The sequence below is a fragment of a genome, unplaced genomic scaffold (assembly GCF_019419815.1).
Source record: "Pyrus x bretschneideri cultivar Hongxiangsu unplaced genomic scaffold, Pyrus_bretschneideri_v1 Contig14, whole genome shotgun sequence".
In the NCBI taxonomy this organism is placed as follows: domain Eukaryota; kingdom Viridiplantae; phylum Streptophyta; class Magnoliopsida; order Rosales; family Rosaceae; genus Pyrus; species Pyrus x bretschneideri.
In genome coordinates, this window is record NW_025999435.1 from 4502645 (window position 1) to 4526128 (window position 23484).

At 36.5% G+C, this 23484-nt stretch overlaps 1 protein-coding gene and 1 non-coding gene across 2 annotated transcripts; both read left to right on the forward strand.

Annotated features, from left to right (window-relative positions):
- Window positions 1-10412: 10412 nt before the first annotated feature.
- LOC103966898 (GATA transcription factor 26) lies at window positions 10413-16745 on the forward strand. The gene is given in 10 exon segments (XM_009380124.3): window positions 10413-10732; window positions 10874-10942; window positions 12448-12519; window positions 12522-12818; window positions 13379-13811; window positions 14186-14258; window positions 14614-14717; window positions 15166-15352; window positions 15436-15544; window positions 16145-16745. Coding segments are annotated over 9 exon segments (1623 nt in total). The 5' UTR covers window positions 10413-10732; window positions 10874-10902; the 3' UTR covers window positions 16453-16745.
- Window positions 16746-18562: 1817 nt separating this feature from the next.
- Window positions 18563-18635, forward strand: TRNAK-CUU. Its single transcript has one exon. It is a non-coding gene; the product is annotated as a tRNA-Lys (tRNA).
- The last annotated feature ends 4849 nt before the right edge of the window (window positions 18636-23484 follow it).

Sequence of the window (23484 nt, forward strand, 5' to 3'; positions counted from 1 at the left end):
ATATGTGTCTTTGACACAACTAAAAGCGGCATTTGATGCGAGTGTTTTTGAAACTCAAAATCATATTCACCATTGAAAACACTTCTGAAGGAGTTGTTAATTGATTTAGCAAACCTAAATAATATGAACATTATACAAATTCAACATAAAAGCCAATTCCAATCAGAACAATTATTTTAATTCGTGCAATTCGTGTTTCGAAGTGTGCTAAAATAATGGAAGTTTTAATGAAAAGTTTGCGATATTGTTCATTTTAATGAAAAACCACATTTTTACACTAAAACGTCAAACCTGGTACTATTTATTTTACCCTTTATTTTATCTTTATCGTTAAAACTCAAAATTTTCAAACTATTTTCATTAGTTTTCATTAAAATAATAGCGTTCCTTTGCTTTGCAGCAGCAGGAGAAGTCTTTTCAATTGAATTTGATGGAGTCTACTCATTCGACTTTGTCCAGCATGCAACCGAAAGGGTACGTTTTAATTAGGTTACATGCCTCCAAAAATAAATAAATAAATAAGTTTTTTATATGGTTACAAAAATGCCTTATTTAGAATAAAATGCCAATTCAATCAATCTCAAAGTAATTTTATTTCTATGGGCGACTTGCAACAATTAACATATTTTAGCATTTGATTTGTAAAAATAATTATTTTTAGCAACGACGGATCGAAATGCTAACATAACGATAACATAACGACTGATTATTCTTGTTATTTTTAGCAACGACGGATCGAAATGCTAACATAACGACTGATTGTTTTTATACAAAAATGTCAAAAAATATATTTATTGTAACTAATTGCCCAACACGATGGGTATGTGGGTGGTCAACAAAATTATACGGCCTAGTGTAAAAATTGAAACGAGAAGTGTGATTTTTTATGAAAGGTATCAAAGTGTGGGTTCAAAAACTGAGATAAAACCTAGTCAAAATTTGTATTTAAAAGGAAAAAGACGTAAAACTGAGTCTTTGACCCTCCATATGTAAAACAATTGATACATCAATAATGGAGGATGAAGTCATGAAAGGCGTGTAGGCATTTACTTTAGGTTTCCCTACACGACTGTTGATTAAGAAGGCACCAACCCACCTTTTGAACCTTTCACAGTCATTGGATAAGCAATATTAAACAAAAATTAACTCTTTTTCTTTTAGACAATTTGTCAAATGATAGATTTTGTTAGATTAGCTACCGGTAGGATTTGAATTCATACCATCATGCAAGAGCTCAACATATTTCCACCATTGTAGTAAAGGGCCACTTGCCTTTTCTTTTAGACAATTAGCTACAATAAAAATATTTTGATATTTCTGTGCAAAAATGATTCATTGTTATTTATATTATTATTGTGTTATCATTATTCTATTGTTATGTTGTCGATATATGATTCATTTGCCTAAAAATAATTACTTCTACAAATCAAATATTAAAATACGTTTAATTCTTGCTATTGCCATTTTCTTTCCCATAATATGCTTAATTTTTCTTTTAAACCTTTCCCACTTATAGGTGCCCATCTATATAGCTAAACAAAACCATGATTTCTTCCTACTAGCATGGGTGATTAGTTTTTTTATTACTTTATTATATCCATATCTCCAAGTGGTGGATATGATAATTTTTTTGATCCACTACATATTAGATTTAAACTCTCTCTATTGTAATTTAGACGTTTTTTATTCAACTATATATAAAGGGTGTGAGATAAATTGGTATCGAATTATAATAATTTATAAGATCTTTAACTTACAAGTAAAAATGAATACTACTACATCGTAGTACTAAGTAGCATATATGTATTTAAATCATATTTACGTATAGGAGTAATGAATTTGTAAGGAATGAGTATCATTTTCATTCTTGTATTTACTAGCTAACGATCAAGGATTTGAAAGGAAAGCTAGACCATAGGACATATTGTTGAGGACTCGAAAGCAATGCTATACTAGATCACCTGAGTCACAACTAACCATTTCTGCCGCAATGCAAACGAAGTCGCACACCAACTTGAGGAACCATCAGATGTTATTACTGATCTCTTCTTTAAGGAATTATTTTACAACCAGTCTTTGTGACTTTCTGGATTTTTGGGCTTTTAGTGAAATCTCTACCGCTAATTTTCAAAAAGAAAAAAGAGGAGATTTGAAAGGAATGAGTACGATTCTCATTCACATGATTACTAACAATCAAAGGATGATAAAAACAAATGCAGAGTTGCATCTCATACCTCCTCATACTTAAAAAATGAAGGTATGAGATTACCATAAAGAGTTGTTTATCTCATACTCAATTCCTCATATCCAAATTCCTTTATATTCTCATTCATTTTTATGATAGATAAACGTACTCGTATCATAAATTATCTTATCGTAGGTCAAAGATTATCTCCATATCTATATTCCTATAACCTGACTATATTACCTGTCCTTTTTGAATTACTATATATAAGCAAATAAACACTAGTTTGAATAAACAATGCAGTTTGGAGTTGCCCATGCGTGCGTTCGTTCATGGGTAGGTGTGGACTGGCATGAACCATGATGCAACCAAGCGCTATCAAAGGGCTCAATATGTCCAGAAGATGGTCCTCTTACACCAATGATTTCTATCCACGCGTCACTGCTTTCCGGGCTTGCAGCGGAAAGTTTTGTGGAGTGTGGCAAAGTACTCATGCTTGAGATGAGGTGGTGTGGACTATGGAAACCCTAAAAGCTATCAAGAGTTTGAGTCACGATCACGAACCCACTTGATTGAAAAAGTAAAAAGGAACTTCATCAATGGTTTTAATCTGGGGAAAAAAGTAGGTCACCTTCCAGTGCGCACAGGTCTTTTACCTATATTTTGCACCCACGTAAAAATATATATAGGAAAACAAGTTATATTTTACATGCATGCGCTATAAGTTTGGCATTCCGTCTCATATTAATGATAAAAAGATATTTAGAAATTTTATTCACATAGCGTTTGAATTATTGGCACAAAACGTAATGGTAACGGTTTTCTCTGTCAAATAAGTGGGTTATAACTTCTTATAAGTGTCTGGCTTTCCTTCTTCCGTTATACATACATACATACATACATAAATACATATATATATATATATTTATATATGTATGTATATATAGGTTATGTGCCATGAATAAATCCATGATTGAATCGGGAGAAACATTGAGCTCCATTTTTAAATCCATCAATCTGGACGGACTAGGTTGGATCTTGGACAACACAACAAGTGGTACTCTGGTGGAAGAACAATTTTATTATAAACTCTCTGTATATAACGAAATTACAGTTTAGGACATGAATAAAAAACCTTTTGCAAAGGCATTGGTGCTATTTTCTGTGAACGTTTAACACTTACCAGTATAATACAAATACGTTCAAATATAATATCTTCTATTTACAGTGTAATATGACACCCACAAGGTAAATACCAACCTTGTTATATTAATTAATGCTAATGTATAAATAGCATTACGATTATTATGTAATCTTAGAATGTAACTTGAACATAGTGTAACTTTACATTTCTTGTAATTCACACGTTGATATTAACATCATATTACAACATTGTTACATGTTAATCTAGGGAAGTCATAAGCGAATTATGTTGTGTAATTTCATGAGATTCCCTAGTAATAACTTACATCTATATTGTAATAAGATGTCCATAGTGTAATCATCAATATTAGTAGTGTAATGCACCTACGTTAATAGTGTAATAGGATATCCACAATGTTACCACTAGCCTTATTATAGTAATAAATACGTCATTCTATATTATTAATTATAAACGTTATAATTATTTTGAACTATAAAAGTAGGATATTATAACTTTATTGCATTATACTACCAAGGTTCAAAAATTAAATGGTATTAATAAGATTTTTTTTATCTTTTATTAAAGAGTATCATAAAACATGTCTTTTTAATTCAAGCAATATTGGCTGAAGGAGAGCTCGAAACTTCTGGTTCAAAGAGTGCATGTTCTTAACAAATTGAGCTATATTTAAGCACTATTGTAATTTGATACATCAATATTCCAAATCATGTTTTGGTATTATTTATATAGTTTGGAAAGAAATATAATCCTAAAAGGTTCAACATGATGGTTAAGATTGGTATTACTCCTTGCTTCCCATTAAATATGACATCTTTTCTTACTTAAAAAAGATATCTTTTCAAAACACACAAAAAAACTTAAAAAAAAAAAAAAAAAACCCCTTTTGACAAACAAAAAAAGCTTTTCATTGTATTTAACAAAAGAAATATATATATATATATATATGGTAGATTAATTAGTTACTTACGGAAACAAAAAATGAACAACAACCTAATTTGAGAATTTGTATACCCATTGCATAATTTACAGTATATACAGCGTTTCTCATCTGTTGATATCTTTTGTGACGATCTATGTGAATGCTCTCTTAAGTCATCCGTGTACATAGGGTAGCATAAATTTAAATACTAATATACATGCTCCAATTAATCGGAAGTTAATTACGAAAAAATGAGTAGAATAAAGCCAATAAAAAGGTTACAAGATGTATCTAACCACCTAATATATGGACTGTCTTTTGTCAATACAATTGAGCTCAAAACAACATATTTGAGATCCCACCAACTAACCTCTTCTGTGCATCTTATTAGGTGTTATTATCCAAGTTTTGTCAACTCTCTCACAAAGATCAAATGAACCCAAATTTTGCCTACTCATTAATCTTGGCCTTTCATTGAGTTCCATCAAAGAAGGCTGAGATCTTTTGAGTTTTGAGTAACATGCTACACTGATGCCACGTGGGGAAAACCCATTCGGGAATTGGGCACTATAAATCTTATCTTTGTTAAAAAAGGAGATTGATGCACAAATGTGCATAAAGTTAATGCTAAATCTCTCCTTAATCACACCACCTTTAAACCAAATCTGAATTCCAGTTGGTGAAGGCACAAACTTTTATTTACTTATTAAATAGGAATGGGAATTCCAGCAGAAGGTTTGGATTCTGGTATACTTCAAGGGATTGATTGTTTTAACTGGATTGCGATGGGGATTGCTTTATTTTACTCTAATTCAAGTTGAGCCAAACTAAGTGTTATTTAAGAACTACTATTAATGATATTTGTTTTTTAAATGAGACATTTTAAGTTTAAACTCGTTGATGACGAGTTGATACTAATTTATACTTTCACCTCTTTCTGTAAATATGTTGTTTGTATCGGAAAAATAATAATAATATGAGTCTTAATTGAGTTTAAACCAAGCCTCCTCCATATAAATTCTTTTAAAGAAAAACTAACGAAAAGTCAAAAAAAAAAAACAACAAATAAAGGTGTAGTGAATAGTACCAGAAAAGAATAAAAATATGATTTTTCGTTAAAAATGAACAGTACCGGAAGTGTTTCGTTAAAACTCTCTTCTTTCAACTTATTTAGTGAAACAAACTCTCCCCAAATATTTAAATATAATATAACAATTTCCAGAAAAGATATTATTAATGGCCACTGAGCTTTGTTTATACCGGAAGAGATTAGATTAGGTCTTGACGTCCCTCGTATTAAACAGTCGGCTTTTGTTTTTCTTTATTCACATAAGTACTCAACTGTGACTCGGCACATGGATCTAAACATGCACCTTAGATATTCTCTTTACACTTGGCATGTACACTAAGTCTCACTTGTGGGCCTGAATGGGACCCACATACAGTAGACTTGGGGTTCTTCTCCGGGCCCACTATGTGTATATTTTGACAAGTTTCTGACCGTGTGAGTGCTCACATCCTAATATCCTATGACACCTATTTAAAGGGAAGGAAACTACAAAACAAAGGAAAAGAAGGGAGAATTGGTCGATGGAGGACTCGGAGTTGTGACTTCTAACTTGGGATCCACCAATGACTCAGATTCAATATTTTACAATTTTTCTTTTTTATTTATAATTTATATACATTATATTATATACAAACACACATATACACACGCAACTCTTATGTTTACTTTTCACATATATTTTTTAATTTTCAGTTATCAGATTAATTAATTGAAGATGATTAAACAGCATAAATTAACAAAAAGTACGTAAGAAGTAAAAAAAAATTGTGTAGATATCACCAATATTTATTCAATGATAATTTAACTCTAAATGCCGAGAAATTTTCTCATACAATCAATTTTAGGTCTCAGAGGTGTTATTTTTCGATAATTATGTGCTACCTGTTAAAAAATGTGCATTATCTGTCTAATAGACGATGACAAGTTATAAGCTAGTGACATGAGAGAATTTTTTATCAATATAAATGTATTCATATGTGCAAATTCTTACATATGACATCACACTTCCTCAGATAAAACCAACTTAGGGTGGGTGGAAGAACCAAATAAAAGGGGGTTTGTTGTTTCTGTGAGTAGAGCCACACAACACAGCCACGTGATCTATGGGAGAGTAACTTACATTGCATCGATACATTATTACCATAGTGTTTCATGTGAATGATACAATTTTATGCGGAAAAGAACTTACATATTACATTTTAATATTGACACGACACAACGCAATAATTATGTACGTATATCATATAAGTCATTCTCGACTCGGGGTGTTCAGTGCTAGAATTTTTCCGTAAAGTGACAATGTAGCATAATTGTCTCCTCTTTTTATAATGCTTAGATGCGTTATATGGCACATTCGATCCAGCGGTGGGCTAACCATCATGCGACAGTGTGGTATAAAAGAGATAAATCTCCACCGTTGATCGTAAAATATATTTTCTAGATTTATATTTAAATTTATCTATGTTATCCATCTACATTTTTTATTGCAGTGAGTCTGAGTAAGGATATTTGGAAACATGGAGTAGGTAAGGTATCTGTGCTAAGGGAAGGTTTGAGAATCAGAGGGTGAGGATTATTGGCTGGAAAGGTGTTCTGATCGAATCCAATTGATAAAATGAAGGGCCTTGATGGATGGATTCAATATGATTAAAATGGTTCATTGTATGCCAAACCAAAAGCACACATATATATGCTCTACACTTGAGATTCTGATTTCGATTTCTATTCTCTCACTATTGTTCGTAGAAATTAAAAGAGTACATATCTAAATTAACAATAAGTTTTTTCAAGATGATTTTAGTAAATATAATTGTTCACGAACCATTGGTTTATAAGTTGAGCTAGTTAACCTAGTTTGCGAGCACTTGACGCATATCGAGCCATTGAGTTGTGTTAGCTATCACCTTTGGGACTGAATGTTGATAAATGGCTCATGTTTCACATGTCAAAACAGGTAAAAGCTAGTGTTTTTCTTGAATTATACACACCAACACATGCAAACCCCAAGAGGAAAACTGCGGACTCTGAGAGCTAGAAGTGTCGGGGTCAGAATCAATAGACCGACCGGAGAAGCACTAGAGGTTGAGGATTTCGAAAGAAGAACCTCTTGGAACAGTGGCACAGATTGGGAGGGAGAGCCAGACGAGTCGGAAAGGTGACAATGAAGGAGGTTGCCATTGAGCACGTGAGAGGAGGGAGGCATATCGTAGCAAATCAAGCGAGATAGGAGAGCACAACATAGAGGGAGGTGGGCGACGTCGAGAGGAGGAGGTTATGAGTTTGGAGCGAGCGTCAATGTCGAGGTATCACGATTGATTGTGCTAATGAGTTTGGAGACTGGAGGCAGGGATGGGAGACAGAGTGTATTAGTTAGGTTTAGTGTAAACATAAAACGACATTGTTTTGAGGGTTTAGAGGTTCAGTTTGGTTTCTGAACCACTAAAACCAAAACAATAGATTTTAGTTCAGTTTGTTTACTTCTGTTCAGTTTTTTTTCAATTCGATTCAGTTCCTTGTTCAGTTTGATTTTTTTTATTCGGTTTTTCAAACCCGCCTCTAGTTGCATGTCTTAGTTGGTTATAGGTCAAAATATTTTGAAGGAAGGACCATGCAATCTGATGGCCAAAGTTGCCCTTAGCTATTGACCCAAAAGAAAGACGGCAAAGTTTCTCCTACTTATTTAAAAAGACTTGAATCGATAGGTACATCGCCACAATAACGTCTCATTCATGTAACAAGATGTCATGTGGTGGTGTACCATATCACAAGTTATGAGGTCCATTAAGGTACAAATTTGGTGCACCATATCACAAGTTATGAGGACCATTAAGGTACAAATTTCATAGGTCTAATGGGGCCCACAACAGGCAAAAAAATAATTAAATAAAAGAGGTCACATGGCACCAAATGAGTCAAATTCATGAGATACCCACTATGCATCATTATATAATTTTGTCCTCTTTATTTTTCATAGAAATTGGAATTAATTGAATAAAAATGCTAAACAAGAAGAAAAAGAAAAAAAAAAGACTCTGCTGTGATAAATCGGAAATTTCCCTTTCATGTAGTTGTGCTTTGTATTTTGGATTACATTACGTGACCACCATAAACAGTAATAGTTGACAGCCCTCTAGATCACCGTAGGATTACAATAATCAAGCCACGTGGCAAACATCTGAGGGGCCCATCACTTAACATTTATATTTATATTTATTCCTAAATTTAAGGTGAGAGATATTACCAAGGTACTAGTGTGACAGGTGACTTTGGAATTTACTGTCTTGTATAATAAGAGACTAATATTATCAAATATCAACATCATGTCATCACAACGAACACATAAAATACCAAAAGAAAAGACCACAAAATGAAAACCGAAGCAAAATGAAATGCGAAATGGACCCTCTTTATTTCTTTCTTTCTTCATCTTTTGTTCTTAGTGGCTATGGCTTCTTTTTTTCTTTTTTTTTTTCTCATTAATTTTAGGAATTTTTTTAAAAATGTCATATTAACTTTTACATATTTTTTTAATTTATCATATGAACTCAAATTTTAAGCAATTTGTGACATCCCACATCGCCCAGGGGTGATCCTTAAATGTATATTTCCATCCCTACCTAGCACGAGGCCTTTTGGGAGCTCACTGGCTTCGGGTTCCGTAGGAACTCCGAAGTTAAGCGAGGAGGGGCTAGAGCAATTCCATGATGGGTGACCCACTGGGAAGTTGCTCGTGAGTTCCCAAAAACAAAACCGTGAGGGAATGGTAAGCCCAAAGCGGACAATATCGTGATACGGTGGTGGAGCGGGCCCGGGAAGTGGTTCCGCCTCGGGCCGGGATGTGATAGTTTGGTATCAGAGCCTAACCCTGGCCGTGGTGTGCCGACGAGGACGTCGGGCCCCTAAGGGGGGTGGATTGTGACATCCCACATCGCCCAGGGGTGATCCTTAAATGTATATTCTCATCCCTACCTAGCACGAGGCATTTTGGGAGCTCGCTGGTTTCCTACTCCGAAGTTAAGCGAGAAGGGGGCTAGAGCAATTCCATGATGGGTGACCCACTGGGAAGTTGCTCGTGAGTTCCCAAAAACAAAACCGTGAGGGAATGGTAAGCCCAAAGCAGACAATATCGTGCTACGGTGGTGGAGCGGGCCCGGGAAGTGGTTCCGCCTCGGGCCGGGATGTGACAAATTTGTTATATGAATTTTATGAAATTATTAATTTGTCGGATCACTCTAACTCTGTTAAGTTTTCTATCCAAAAAATGTTATTTGGACTTTTGACCTCATATTTCACAAGTTTATTTATTTATTATTTTGATATAAAGGTAAATTGATTTTCAACTTTTGATTTTTTTTACAAGTTATCTATTTATCTTTTAGTACAAAAGAAAATGTCAAGTTCGTTTTATAAACTTATCGTGAATTACAAAACAGTACATTAGGCCTGCTAACATGGAATTTAACTAACTAGTAGTTTTGATAATTAAACGTAGTCAATCATGCTCATAAAAAAAAAAGTTAAAATGTCTGATATAACCATGAAATGTCCAAAATAATCTTGAAGGGGTTTAGAGAGTAAGGAATTGAAATATCCGGATTAGAGAGTAATGGAATTTAGATGAGATGTCAAATTAATGATTTTTGAAACTTGATGTAATAAATTGTTTAAAATTTTAGTTTAGTTGATAAATTAAAATATAGCTATAAGCTCATATGACATTTAAAGAAAATCTTAATTTTATTTTTCTAGTCAAATTTTTTTCTCAAATTTTCAGTGTTATGGAAGCAAAGATTTTTATGGCTTCATTTTATAGAGTTTGAGAATTTATGATACATAGAACAGAAAAGTCTATAGTCAACAGGATGTATGCAATAATAATAGTCATTTACATTTACGTTTTTACCCCTCATTTCATAACAATTTACAGGTTATAAAACTTAAAATTTAGAGATTTAATTCTTTCATTTTTAACATTAACATTAATTATAAAAAGTTTGAAGAAATCTTTCAATGACATCAAAAAAAAATAAAATAAAAAATAAAGCAAGGGCCAAGAAGAGAAAGCTCAACATTTACTTCATAATTTACAATACAAAACACAGACACAGAACTCAACCCTCTCTCTCTCCTCTCTCCTCTCTCTCTCTCTCTCTCTAGCATTTCATCTTCTCTTTTTACAAACCCATTTATGAGATTCCTGTAATGGTCTTTTCTCTTCCATTGGTTTGTACAGATGCCCAGCTAAAAACCCATCTATAAAATCCCTGAATTTTCCATCTTCTGCTATTTTCTGTGAATTTCTGGGACTAAAAGACATAAAATTCTCCTGGGTCCTTTGGCTTTTGCTTTCTTCTGCAAAATCTCGCTCTGGGTTTGCTGCATAAAAGCTCACTGGTATTTATATGCTACAAAACAAAAAAAAAGTTGGAGAGACTAATCATCTTAATTTTGCATAAATTTTGATTATTTTTCCACTTTTTAGCCCATTAAATTGTTCTCTCATTTTTTCTTTCTGTAATTTTTGGTTGAATTTAGTTTCTTTGAGTTGAGGAAAAAAGAGAGACATGGGCAAGCAAGGACCTTGCTATCACTGTGGAGTCACAAGTGAGTTCTTGTTTCTCCATTTTTTTTTTTCTGTTCTTATAATTTTGAACACTGAAAAACAATTGGGTTTCATTTCAATTTTTGTTCAGAGTATATATTCTGTAACGTGTTGTGCATGCACAGAAATGAATTGGAATCTCAGAACAGAAGAGATTTAACTATGCGAAGGCGTGACGAAAAGTGAAAAACCTGTCCTGTTTGCCTTTGAATTCACTCCTTCCAGCATCCTTGTTTATTTGAATTTGCTGTACTGGGTTGAGTATGATTGTGTTCAATGAAAATTTTCAACCCCTTAATTCTTTTGATTGGGTTTTTACTCTCACTCGAATTTCGACATGTCCTGCAATGCCAATGTGTTTGTGTAATAATGTTGTGTGAATGAGGAACTATAGAGTAATGTTTGATTTTGTATACTTGCTCATTGCTCTTGAGGTCCCTATGATCCCGAAAATACCCAGTCAGAGCAAATATTTGTATCTGAAAAATGATTCAGATGTCAATGAATGTACGTTTCGTGATGCCCATGTTTCAGTTTGTTTATCCATTCCATAAGCTAGTAACAGCGCTGTTTCCCACATTCCTTGTGAACATGTAGTAATTGGACTATTTCTCTAGCTTTCGGTCAAGTTTCCTGTGCAATTGTTCGAAAATGTTCTACAACGCACTCTCGTGTGGAGTCAATCTAGTTGAATGCTATTTGTTCTGAAGTTTAAACCTTGAAACTGATAAGTTACACTTGAAACTATATGTATTGTAATAGAGCTAGTTTCTAGTTGAAGTGATACCATTCCTTGGCATTCCCGAAAGTTTTAGTTGCAATTTCTGAACTCAGTTTGTACTGCATTTGTTGCAAGTCTAGTGGTTGTGACTTCCAAGATACTCATATCTTCAAAATTTCAACTCCAATAACTCTGTTCCGCCTAATGAAATGAATCCTCATCCATTTTGTTTCTGAAATAGCATAATCTTTTCTCTGTGACTGAAATCCTTGTTTAGTGTCTTCTGTAGTTTTAACTTGTAAGGTGCCTTGTATTCGTGTTCAGTCTTATCATGTATAATCAGTTGTGTGAGCAAGGGCAGTAGCTTTATCATTTTCTGTAGAAGTGAATTTCGGGGTTACTACTTGTACTGAACACAGGAAAAGGATGATGTTGATTGTTGAACGTTAGACACTTGTTCTGCCTTGGTTAGCCTTTGGAAATTCTACCAGTATAACTAAAACGGGATAGCCTTCATTTGTCCGTAGTCCCTATCTGTCGTCTGTGAATTATTTAATGTAGCTTTTCTGTGTACTTGTTTTTTTTATTATCCGTTACACAGATACGACAGTTAAGCCTTGGAGTAGTTATGCTGCGAGAGTAGTGGCAAGTGGCAACGAGTGATTTTTCCATTTTAAGAGAAATAATTAGGCTTGTTTAAGTATATTTAGCTGCTTTACATGCTGTTTTCATCTGTATTAAGTAATTTTCTGCGTGTTGAATGCTGACAACTGGCCATTGAAACAGGCACTCCCCTTTGGCGCAATGGGCCACCTGACAAGCCAGTACTTTGCAATGCATGTGGCTCTCGATGGAGGACTAAGGAACGCTAGTAAATTACACGCCTCTACACGCTCGAGCAGAACCTGATGATTATGAAGATCACAGAGTTTCTAGGGTGAAGAGCATATCTGTAAACAAAAACAAAGAAATAAAACTGGTCAAAAGAAAGCAGAATCCTGAGAGTGTGGTGGCTGGAGGAGTTAATTCTGATTATTCCCATGGTTTCCGAAAGTTAACTGAAGAAGATACAAGTAATAGGTCGAGTTCTGGGTCTGCCGTGTCTAACTCTGAGAGCTGTGCACAATTTGGCAGCGGAGATGCAAGTGATTTGACAGGTTGGATACTTGTGACAATGAATATTCAATTAAGTATATTTGAACTTTCCTCTAATTTTTCTATCCATGAAAAATTAGTCTACGTCAATGTTATTAGATTTAAGGTGACAACTTTGTTCATAAAATTAACTAAATTGAGATCTGTGAATTCCTATCGAAATTCCTTATTTTGATTGAGATTTGGAGATCTGTGTGTGAAATAAGGATGAAATTGATGCCCAATTAGCAGTTTTTAGTGATAGCACTTTTTCCGCACCCCCACAATCAGAGATCAACCTTATCCTCCTTTCTAATTAGGCCTCCTTTGAACCAGGAAAAGAAAATATTCACTGGTCGAATGATTTCAGAATCTCTTATTCAGGCAGTTGGCTGCCAATCCTTTGTGCACATCTAATTTATTCATATCAAGAAGTGATCAATTTATCAGGCTAATCTTTTTATACCTCTGACGATTGAGACCTTCCAAATGAATATGGTTTTCACCATCGTCATGGAATTGTTTCTCATAACGTAACCTAATACTTCTTACTGTTCTTAATCTTTTGAGTGATCTTTTCCAGGTCCTGCTCAGTCAATGGTATGGGATTCGATGGTACCTTCTAGGAAAAGGACCTGTGTAGGCCGTCCTAAGCCATCTCCTGTTGAAAAGCTCACAAAGGATCTGTATACCATTTTACATGAACAACAGTCTTCCTACTTCTCCGGGTCCTCTGAAGAGGATCTGCTTTTTGAGAGTGAAACACCAATGGTTTCTGTTGAGATAGGCCATGGAAGTGTTCTCATTAGGCATCCCAACTCAATAGCACGAGAAGAGGAATCTGAAGCTAGCTCGATTTCGGTTGATAATAAGCAGTGCCATGCAAATGAGGCTTATTCCCATTCTGCAACCCTTTTTGTACATAATAATAACAAGGGTGTCAATATGGCCAGTACTGTATCTGGAAGGATGAATAATCTTTCAGGACAAGGGATGCAACATGAGCCAATGAAAAGGTAATGTACTATTTAACAGACTTTGATATGCACTCTTGTCAATTATATGTCAAAAGGACAAACACGAGTATTATTGCTCAACTAGGATGCCTTGTGCATGTTGATAGGTGTTTGTATTTATCGGGCTCAGAAATAAATTTAGGACCCTTTTTTAAGCACATACCTAAGAATTGCAGAGTAACCGACCTTCATGCAAGTCATGGATCGTTGTTAAGTAGCTAGTGGTAGCAGGATGGAAATACGGCTTTTCTTTGACAAATTTGTATCTGAATTATCTGCATGGTTAAAAGTAGCAGATACTATTGGTGAAAGAAAGGTGATGTTAGATCGATTTCTCACACCATACCTAACACTGTTAATGTTTGGATTTGCAGGGAAAAGTCTCAACTTGACAACTTGCAAATCTTGGGAAACCATAATTCACCACTGTGTCATGTAGATTTAAATGTAAGTTGAATTGTATGTTACAACAGAAGGCAGTTCCCTCAAATTCCTTTGCTTTATGTTACTAAAGAGAAATGAGCGTAATGACAATATTCTCCGATAACTCTATGTATCCTATATCATATTTCAACAAGTTAACGAAAGCTTAGTAATGTGACTTGTCCCATGTATGCGTAAATGTTTGCTCTAACCAATATTGTGATTTACCAAACATGTTTAGGATGTAAAATTACAACTATTTTCCTCTTGGCAACGGCAACCGGAGTTCCTCTTATATTTACAATAATTCATCTGTTGGAATAGTTGTCCTTCGTTCAATTTTGAGGGCTTACATAGTTTCAATCCTTGTTTGGTGCAGGATATTTTAAATGTTGAAGAGTTTACGAGGCAATTAACAAATGAGGAACAACAGCAATTACTGAAACATCTACCTCCAGTTGATGCTGTTAAATTTCCTTATAGGTTAGAAACCTTGTCATTCATGATTTAGTTGCATATTATATGGTTGACCACTGATGATCGAATTCCAAGAATAGTTTACAAGTGTAGCAGTGAGCCATATATTTTGCCACATGATCATTTTGTATTACTTGCAAAATTTATCAATGTGTGCGACATTGCAAGCTTCATATGGACTTTCAGATCCTGCAAATATGAATGATCCCATTTTGTACATCTTACCATGAAATTATAAAGAGGCCCATAATTAACTGGAGCCATGTTGTTACACGATTAAATCATCACCACAAGCTTAAAATCAATGAATATAATTTCTTTTCGAATGTCATTATGGTATGTTTTAGGGACAGATTAGCTATCATGTCAAAATTTACATCTGAGAATTTAAGAAGTTAGACATATTGACATAATAAATGATATTCATGGAGGTTTGTTTGTTTTGTATGCGCAGCCTCAAAAGTATGTTTGATAGCCCTCAATTCATAGAGAACTTGACTTCCTTTCAGCAACTGCTAGCAGAAGGCGTCTTTGATATCTCCTTCCCAGGGGCAAAAACTGAAGACTGTAAGACTTTGAAAAGGCTTGCATTGTCCAATTCTTCAAAATCTAAATGGGTTGAACGCTATCATCTTCTCAAGGTTTGAGCTATTCTAAAATTTGAATATCATTACAAAGAAATTTCAAAGTGAATTTACAATAGCTGGTATCTATTGTTCCACAGAAGTATAAAACTAGCTATGGAAAGTCTATTGTTTCTGCGCCTAACATGGCATCTAGTAACTTTCGACATGTCAAGAGACTGCAGGACAATGAGACTCAAAGTTTACCAGGTTAGCTGAAAGTTCTCTCTTTCTTATAATTAGTTGAATGGTAGAATTGTTGCTTGTATGTTTCTTGAAACATTGACATTACAAAAGATGAAACGAAAGTGTAACATCTGAGTAACATAACATTTGCGAAAGATTGTCTACCATTTTTTTGAATTCCCCTCGTTCTGTGCACTCACTTCTTGGTAGGACTGCTGGAATACACAATCCTGAGTTTCACTTTTATTAAACTTCTATACTATCATTACGGGGGTTTTGTACTTTTCATGTGCTCGAAGTATCATGGGTCGATAAACTGCTGTTAAACTCTTGGAACTAATTCCAACAAGGCATGTTTTATAATTCAACAATTGTAGTGTATTAGGGTTCAGTAACACGTTTATGTTCATATCACACACACACACACACACACACAAATGTTGACATGTGCTCACTCATACACATTGAATGAACTAAGATGGTACTAAAACCTCTCATGCTCAGAGTATTGTGTTGGAAGAGCAACTTCACCACTATCTGTACATGTAAATTTCGTCATTTACGAAATAATTCTTCAATATAATGAAAAATTAGAACTATTCTTAACTATCTTGCATATTTCAGATGTAAAGATGATGAAAAGCCCCAAAAGGATAATTATGAAGGGTAGCTATGAAAACAAGGATCTCATGGACTACGATGGAGGTTCTTGCTTTAGTCCAAAAAGCCTATTTGCTTTGCCTCCTGATGGGAGTTCTTTCCTAATGGATTCTATGAATTTTGTCGACGAAAGTTCTGACCAGGATCTCCTCCTGGATGTTCCATCCAATGGTTCTTTCGCCCAAGCAGAGCTCCTTCGCCCAGCCATGAGTTTTGGTGCCCCACAGGCAACTAGTAGTAGCTCGATATACCCACATTTACTCCATCCCTGACAAGCTTGAAAATGTCATATGCTATGTCGATGAATAGAACCATGCAGGTTCCTTACGCCCTTCGGCCAAAAGCAATGACAGGGTTCGTGTATTTTGAATGGTAAAGACATGTGAACGAGGTTTAATGGTTGCTCTCTTATTCCCCTTTACCTCTTTGAACCTGAAACTCTTTTAAGGGATGAAATTCGGGTGGGCTTTTTGTATAGGTTGACAAACAGGCTGTAATATAACTTATATTGCACAACTGCTAAGTTCCATAGTTTTTGTATGAATTCTCTAGTTTTTTGTTTTCATTTTTGTTTTTGGTAACAAGTCAGATGCTATTTTGGTGGCTTTGATTGAGCAAGAAAAGAAAAAGGGTCGGAGAAAACAAGTAACTTTGCGTGGTGCATGTGAAAGGAGTGGGCATTTAGCCTGCTTTTATGCCGTTTTCGAGGATGCCACAATTGTCTAATCTTGTTGACTGCATGTTTGTGATAAGGTTTGTTCTTATCCAACTATTCACTCAACTAAGACATTTCTCAAACTTTAGGACTTAGGGTGTGTGACCAAACCTAGCAATATTAAAGAAATAGGGCATATTCCAAGACATGTCAATTCATTCCAAAAGATAAATATTTCCAAATTGTGCAATTTGAAAAGAAGAAAAGATAGCAAATTTTGCTTTTTAAATAGAAGAAAAGGCCAAGAAGGTGAGACATACATGGTGATGCAAGCCAATACACAAGCAAGATGCCCAATAATACATAAATACATAAGCAAGATGTTCACACAAAAAGGTTCCGTATGCCCAAAACATTTCTAAAAAAAAACCTACATTTACAACTTCAAAAGTCCTACCTCAATTGCCATGCTTCTGTTCTTCAAGGTTGGCCACCTTCATCAGAACCCGCCTTCCGGCCACCACGACGGTCGGGGGAAAGTCATGCCTCGGCGCTTACTTATCTCCAAAAAACTACTTTTGTCAATCGCATCATTACCATTACCATTGCCATCATATTTGTCCTTCAGAAGTTTCAACACATCCAATATAGCAACCTCCTCCGGCTTCCCCTCCTTGGCGCCATTTGCACTTGATCCTGCCTGCCCACCGATGGATCGAGGCAGCACCCGCTGCAGCCACAGCCTCTCTATTCGATGCAATTCCTCAATGGTCACATTAGGCGTCCTCTTCAGTATGCCTTGAATGCTTTCCTCTTCCTCACTGTCCGATTTAGATTCTTCCATACAACTCTTATGCTCGTCTTCGGAAGAGTCCAGCTTCCTCACCCCCAATATATCCTCGCTCGACTTCTCATCGCCACCGTCAATTTCAAGACTCTTGCCAGAGTTACAGCCGGGACTATGCGGAACCATTTCCTTAAACTCCAATTTCCCCACCTCGTGCTCGGATACCCTCAATTTCTTCAACGGCGACTTAAATCGACCGCGTTCCCAAGCCAATTCCGTCACAAAACCCGCAATTCCCATCGTTTCTGCCTTAGAAAACTCTAGGTCCGTGTCCCGCCCCAAATCAACCCCACCGGCAGTGCCGTCCGTGAAACCATCATCGGAGGGGACGGTTACACCGCGCCCATCTCCGGCATCCTCGAACGGACGACCGTCATCATCGTCGCTCTGATCGACTTCCGGAAGCGGAGTAATACCATCGGAGGTCGGTGGATGCGCGTCTTCGGGCGGGGTCTGGAAGACGTCTTGGGAGGCTCTGTTGTTGTTGGTGCTGCTGCTGCAGTTGGGATCTTCGTCGTCCGATGTCTCCGGAGGCGAGACCATAACGACTGCGGTGGGGGTGACATCATCCCCGGAATTCAGGTCAGGCGACGAGTCGTCGGGAAACTCGAAGGAGTCGCCGTTGTCGTACATGAGGCCGCCTTTCTTTTGGGTGTTCGTTCGTCTTCACTCTCCTCCTTTTAAAGGGTCTGGAGTTTTATTTATTTTATTTTATATTTGAAGGGTTCTTGATTTGAGAGATTCCCGCCAATTTTGTGATCGACGGTGGAGGATGACTGATGAGATGGTTTTAGGCGGGTTCACTTTTGGGTATTTAAATGTGGCGCGCGCTTTGATGTTTCGGGGATAAATATTATTAAAACTAAGGATCCACCAACAGGCCCGTCTAGCTCAGTTGGTAGAGCGCAAGGCTCTTAACCTTGTGGTCGTGGGTTCGAGCCCCACGGTGGGCGATTACACTTTTTTTATTTTCTTAATCATAGCTACATCAATTTGAATAATACTATTGCCAAAAGCAACCAGAACATAATAACCAAAGAGAAATTTAGCACAATAGTTAACGTTGATTTGAATAATACTATTGCCAAAGCAACGAGAATAACCAACTTACTTAAGTCATATTTGCAACCGTCACATGACCTTTTAGAGAGAAATTTAGCACAAGAATTAATGGATTTCCGGCCTTCTATTTCCAGCCCTTTTTCAAGCTTACAGTGCCATCTCCGGTCTTTAACTCATTCTCCACCACTCCTCTTGTAATTTCTGCTCTTCCGCTTTATTATTTAGCTTTAGCTTATTTCCTCGCTTACTACCCCAGCCTTCCAGTTACATCCCTTTCTCCCCAGCCAAACCGAACCATGGTCGTGTAATTGTTCCGTACCTATTTTTCCCGATCACTTGAGAAGCTCTGAGCTAATAATCTGCAGGGAAGCGACTTTCCTTCCCGTAGAAAAAAAGGTGGAACCATCTGGGAAAGTAACCGGCCCGTGCAACTAGACTAGCTGGCTGATTATAACTCTGAGAATGTGACTTTCCTCACCGACCTGGAGGCTTTCCAGGCCGAAAGGCGTGTTGTCATGGAAAACTTCCAGGTCGTTAAACACCTCTATTCCCTTGCTAGTGGAAAACACGGTTAGTCCACGACGACAACCCTAGGGATTTCATAACTTCGGTTCATAATGAGACCAGCATGGTGAACGTGAAGGTCAAACAAGGGAACATGCTCCTCAAGACATTATCGTTCTCCTGCTTGACCTTGTAGGCCTCATCATGAACAACGTTTATGAATTATCCAAGGTTGTCATCATGCATCCGGATCTCGAACTTCCAACCGTGGTTCCCCTAGCAAGCTAATAGAGATCATCTTGAGACGCCATCGACAGGGGTAGTGAAAATCACCATGACACCACTTGAGACGTCGTCAAAGGGGGGTGAAAATCGATTGTTAGAAAGGCAGAGGGGCTACTGTGCCTTTTTTTGCTCACGCCCTTCATCTTAACCGCCATTCAATAATGGTCCGTACAATCGCCCATTTCCCCAAACAAATCAAACAAAACTAAACCAAATTTCATGGCTTTTTATTTGTTACATACATATTTTTCCTGTTAAGCTCAGAGTTGTGTTTGGTACAAAAGAGATTTTCTTTGCCATGGAGAAAAAAGTCCAAACTCTTTGGCAAAACAACCAGAAGGTGTAGCCCAAAATGCTTGCCGACTACAGCTCTAAGAGGTTGGCTTTCAACACCCGCATAGATGCTATCCAAGCTGAAACGCAACTCCCCGAAACTTTCAGGATGCTAAACACCTACTTTCCCTTGCCAGTGACAATGAACGTTAGAGTTCGAGATGCTAGTCCACGATGATAACCTGGAGACACTTATGAAGCGGGTTGTCATCGTGGACAAGTATCCGAACTTTCCATTGAAGTCGCACTTGCCCATCCATTTAGCTGGAGGAGTGGATACTCCGTCACTGAATGAAGGCTGATCGGGTCCAATGCCTTTGTCCAAGAGCCCTATTATCACACCTTCACCATAGTTTGCTTGTTTCCATAGTCCGTATCCTTGGTGTAACCCCAAGAAGTCAGGACTATGAGTAGTTAGCAAAGAAACCGTTTTCTCGAGATGAGCCGACAAAAACCCTTCTTTGGTTTCCATTGCTTTCACTTCCTCTGGTGTCAGTTTAGTTGCAAATCCAGTGACCACAGTGCGGTATGCATGAATTATCCTCTGCTGGTTTGAGTTTGCAATAGTTTCAGGCAAAAATGACTGATACCAACTGTCTAAATCTGATTCTACAAAAAAAATTCGAGGAGACAGGCTTTTCGAGAAAAACAACGTATGTTTGGAGGCTATTTTGCTTCTCTTGTGCAACTGCTAGTGATAAGTAAAACAAGAAAGTAAAACCAAGAAGATATATGATATGCATTGCAGCATCTTTTTTGTTCTCCATCTTATAATTTGGTTAAAAGAAGTTGGACGTAAAGAGGTGTGTTAGTTTACCATTTTAAGTAGCTATTTATATTTAGATTATTGTGATTAGCAGAGACAAACATTTGCTGGATTTAGTACTGCTCGCAGGTGGTGGCGATGAAGCTTATGCGTATCACTAATTAGATTAATTTGATTGGATTGAATTTGGAGGATGTTCTTGCGTAGTGCGTTGCCAGCTGGTTTATCGTTCTTGTTAAAACCTTAACCATCCATTCAATAATAATGTGGTAATACAAGGATAAAGCATCAATAATGATGGTTATCACATGTTTCATGGCACCATTTTCTCTTGTTTGCAAGGATTAAGCATAAAACCTCTAGTACAATCATTTCCAATACACTCAAAGTTAAAGGCAGGAAGAGCAACATCAGGTAAACAGAAATCTCAAAAATGAGGATTCGAGAGGGAGAGACCAAGGTGAGCTAAAGCATCCGCAACAAAGTTTGCCTCCCTGAAAATGTGTTTCCAATCAATATGACTAAAAGATCGAGCCAGCACAGGAATATCATTGATGTTAGAGCTGACTCTCCAAGGAACTCCCCAATGACCTTGCACAGCTTCAATGATGAGCTTAGAGTCCCCCTCCACCATCACTTTACTGAAACCCTTGTGCCTAGCACACTAGAGCCCACTCTCGCAAACCCATCACTTCTGCTACTGAAATAGTAGCACCATTAAGATTAAGAGCCCCCGTCCCAATCACCTGTGAATTACTGTTACGGAACACAAAGGCAGCATCAGCACAGTTGTTTGAAACTGAACCATCAAAATTGAGTTTAACCACATTGTGTTGGTCAAGAGGATGCCATTTAATAAAAAAAGAGATAGGTAAAGCCTCCTTGGGGTCACACTTCCCCTTAGCCTTCAGAAAAGCCGAACCAACACTACTAGCGATAGAAACACAACGAGCCAGGACCGGGGGCACACTTATGAACACCAAGTTATTTCTTTCCATCCAGATTTATCAATAGTTCAGAATTACTTTACTAAGATCAGAAAGGTCATCTTTGTGATTAGAACTTAAGGATTCCAGCCAATCAAAAAAGTTATCATTAGTAATAATGTTATCATTGTTACAAATACCAAAAGTTGAGCTCCAAACTTTAGTAGCAAAATCACAATTACAAAAGAGATTGGTCTTCTTCAGCTGTATTACATAACAAACATAACTTATCAATATTTTTAACAAAACAACTTAAGCATTTTCTAGTTTGCAATCTTTCCTGAATCATAAGCCAAGCAAACATTTTAACCTTAGGAGGAATAGTTAGCTTCCACATTTTCTTTAACAAAGTAAAGTGATTACTAGAGTGATTGTTCCAATCTTGTAGACAGGTAATAGACTTAATAGAAAAGTTCCCATTATTGGTTAAACCCCAAATTAACTTGTCATTCGACTCTTGTAAAGGGAGGGGGATACAACAAATTTTTCTAGTGATGTCACCATCAACTATAGTAGCTCATTTAATGCTATCCCAACTATTATGAACTATAAAGTTGCTTACTTTAATATTCCAATCAATATTACTTCTATCATTGACGGGAATTAGATGAAAACGGGGGTAAGGAAAAACCCATTGATGTGTCCAAAAGAATATGTCCATCATTACCCACAATCCATCTCATTTCCTCATGGATGATGTTATCATTAGAAAGAATGCCTTTCCAAGCAAGTAGTCTTGTTTAATCTTCGAATTTAAAAAATCGGACTTATGTAAGTATTTACTTTTGACTATTTCAGCTCACCAATTACCTTTATTGGTTAGAACTTTCCAACCTAATTTGGCTAAACAAGCATTGTTAAAATGATCAATCCGTTTGATTCCTAAACCACCTTGATTCTTCGGAGAACAAACCTTCTTCTAGGCCATTGGTCCTAGTTTAGCATTTCTCCCCCAAAAGAAATCTCTGCATTCTTTATCAATTTTAGTTGTTACCCTATTGGGGCCCTTAAGGCAAGACATTACATGATTCAGCATCTCGGTGAAATTAGAAACAATAAGAGTTAGTCTCCCGGCCTTGGAAAGGGTTTGCCTTTTCCAACCGGCAAACTTTTGCTTCACTTGTTTAATTAATTCTATCTGGTTAACCGGATCATTCCAGAAAACTATATTATGAATCCCTAAGTACTTCCCAATAGTGGTTTTATGTTCAATACTCAAGATATTCACAATATTGTTCCTATCCTGGTTGATAGTATTATTTGAAAAATAAATAGAAGATTTATGAAAATTTACTTGTTGACCTGTAGCTGATGCAAACATCTCAAGGATTTGAAGGACATTCATGGCCCCTTTAGACCATCTCCAATGGTGGCTTATAACCTAAATTTTTCCTTTCCCACCCCCCCCCCCCCCCAAAAAAAAACCATTCCAACCCAAAACCTAAACCAAATCTAAAACCTAAAACTTAAAATGAACCTAAGTACCAGTCACAAATTTAGCCCACAAATTGAAGTGGGACCCACGGATGATAGTGAAAAGTGGGCTGTGAAGCCCAATCTCCCTCACGCGCATGAACAGTGCAGCTGAAGCCCACCCACGTGGGTTGTCCCATATGCTGTCAGTTTTACTGTAGCCCAACGGCTACTTTTCTTCATCCAACGGCTCCATTTAAATGGACCGTTGGTTAATCCAACGGTCTAGGTTCAAATTATTTTTTTTAAGTTTTATATTTATATATTTATTGAATTCAACGGCTTAGATCGAATATAATCAAATCTAACGGTAAAAAAAAAAAAGATCTAACGGTCCAAATTTAAATCCAACGGCTAAAATAATTTTAAAAAATTATTTAACTTAAAATTCAA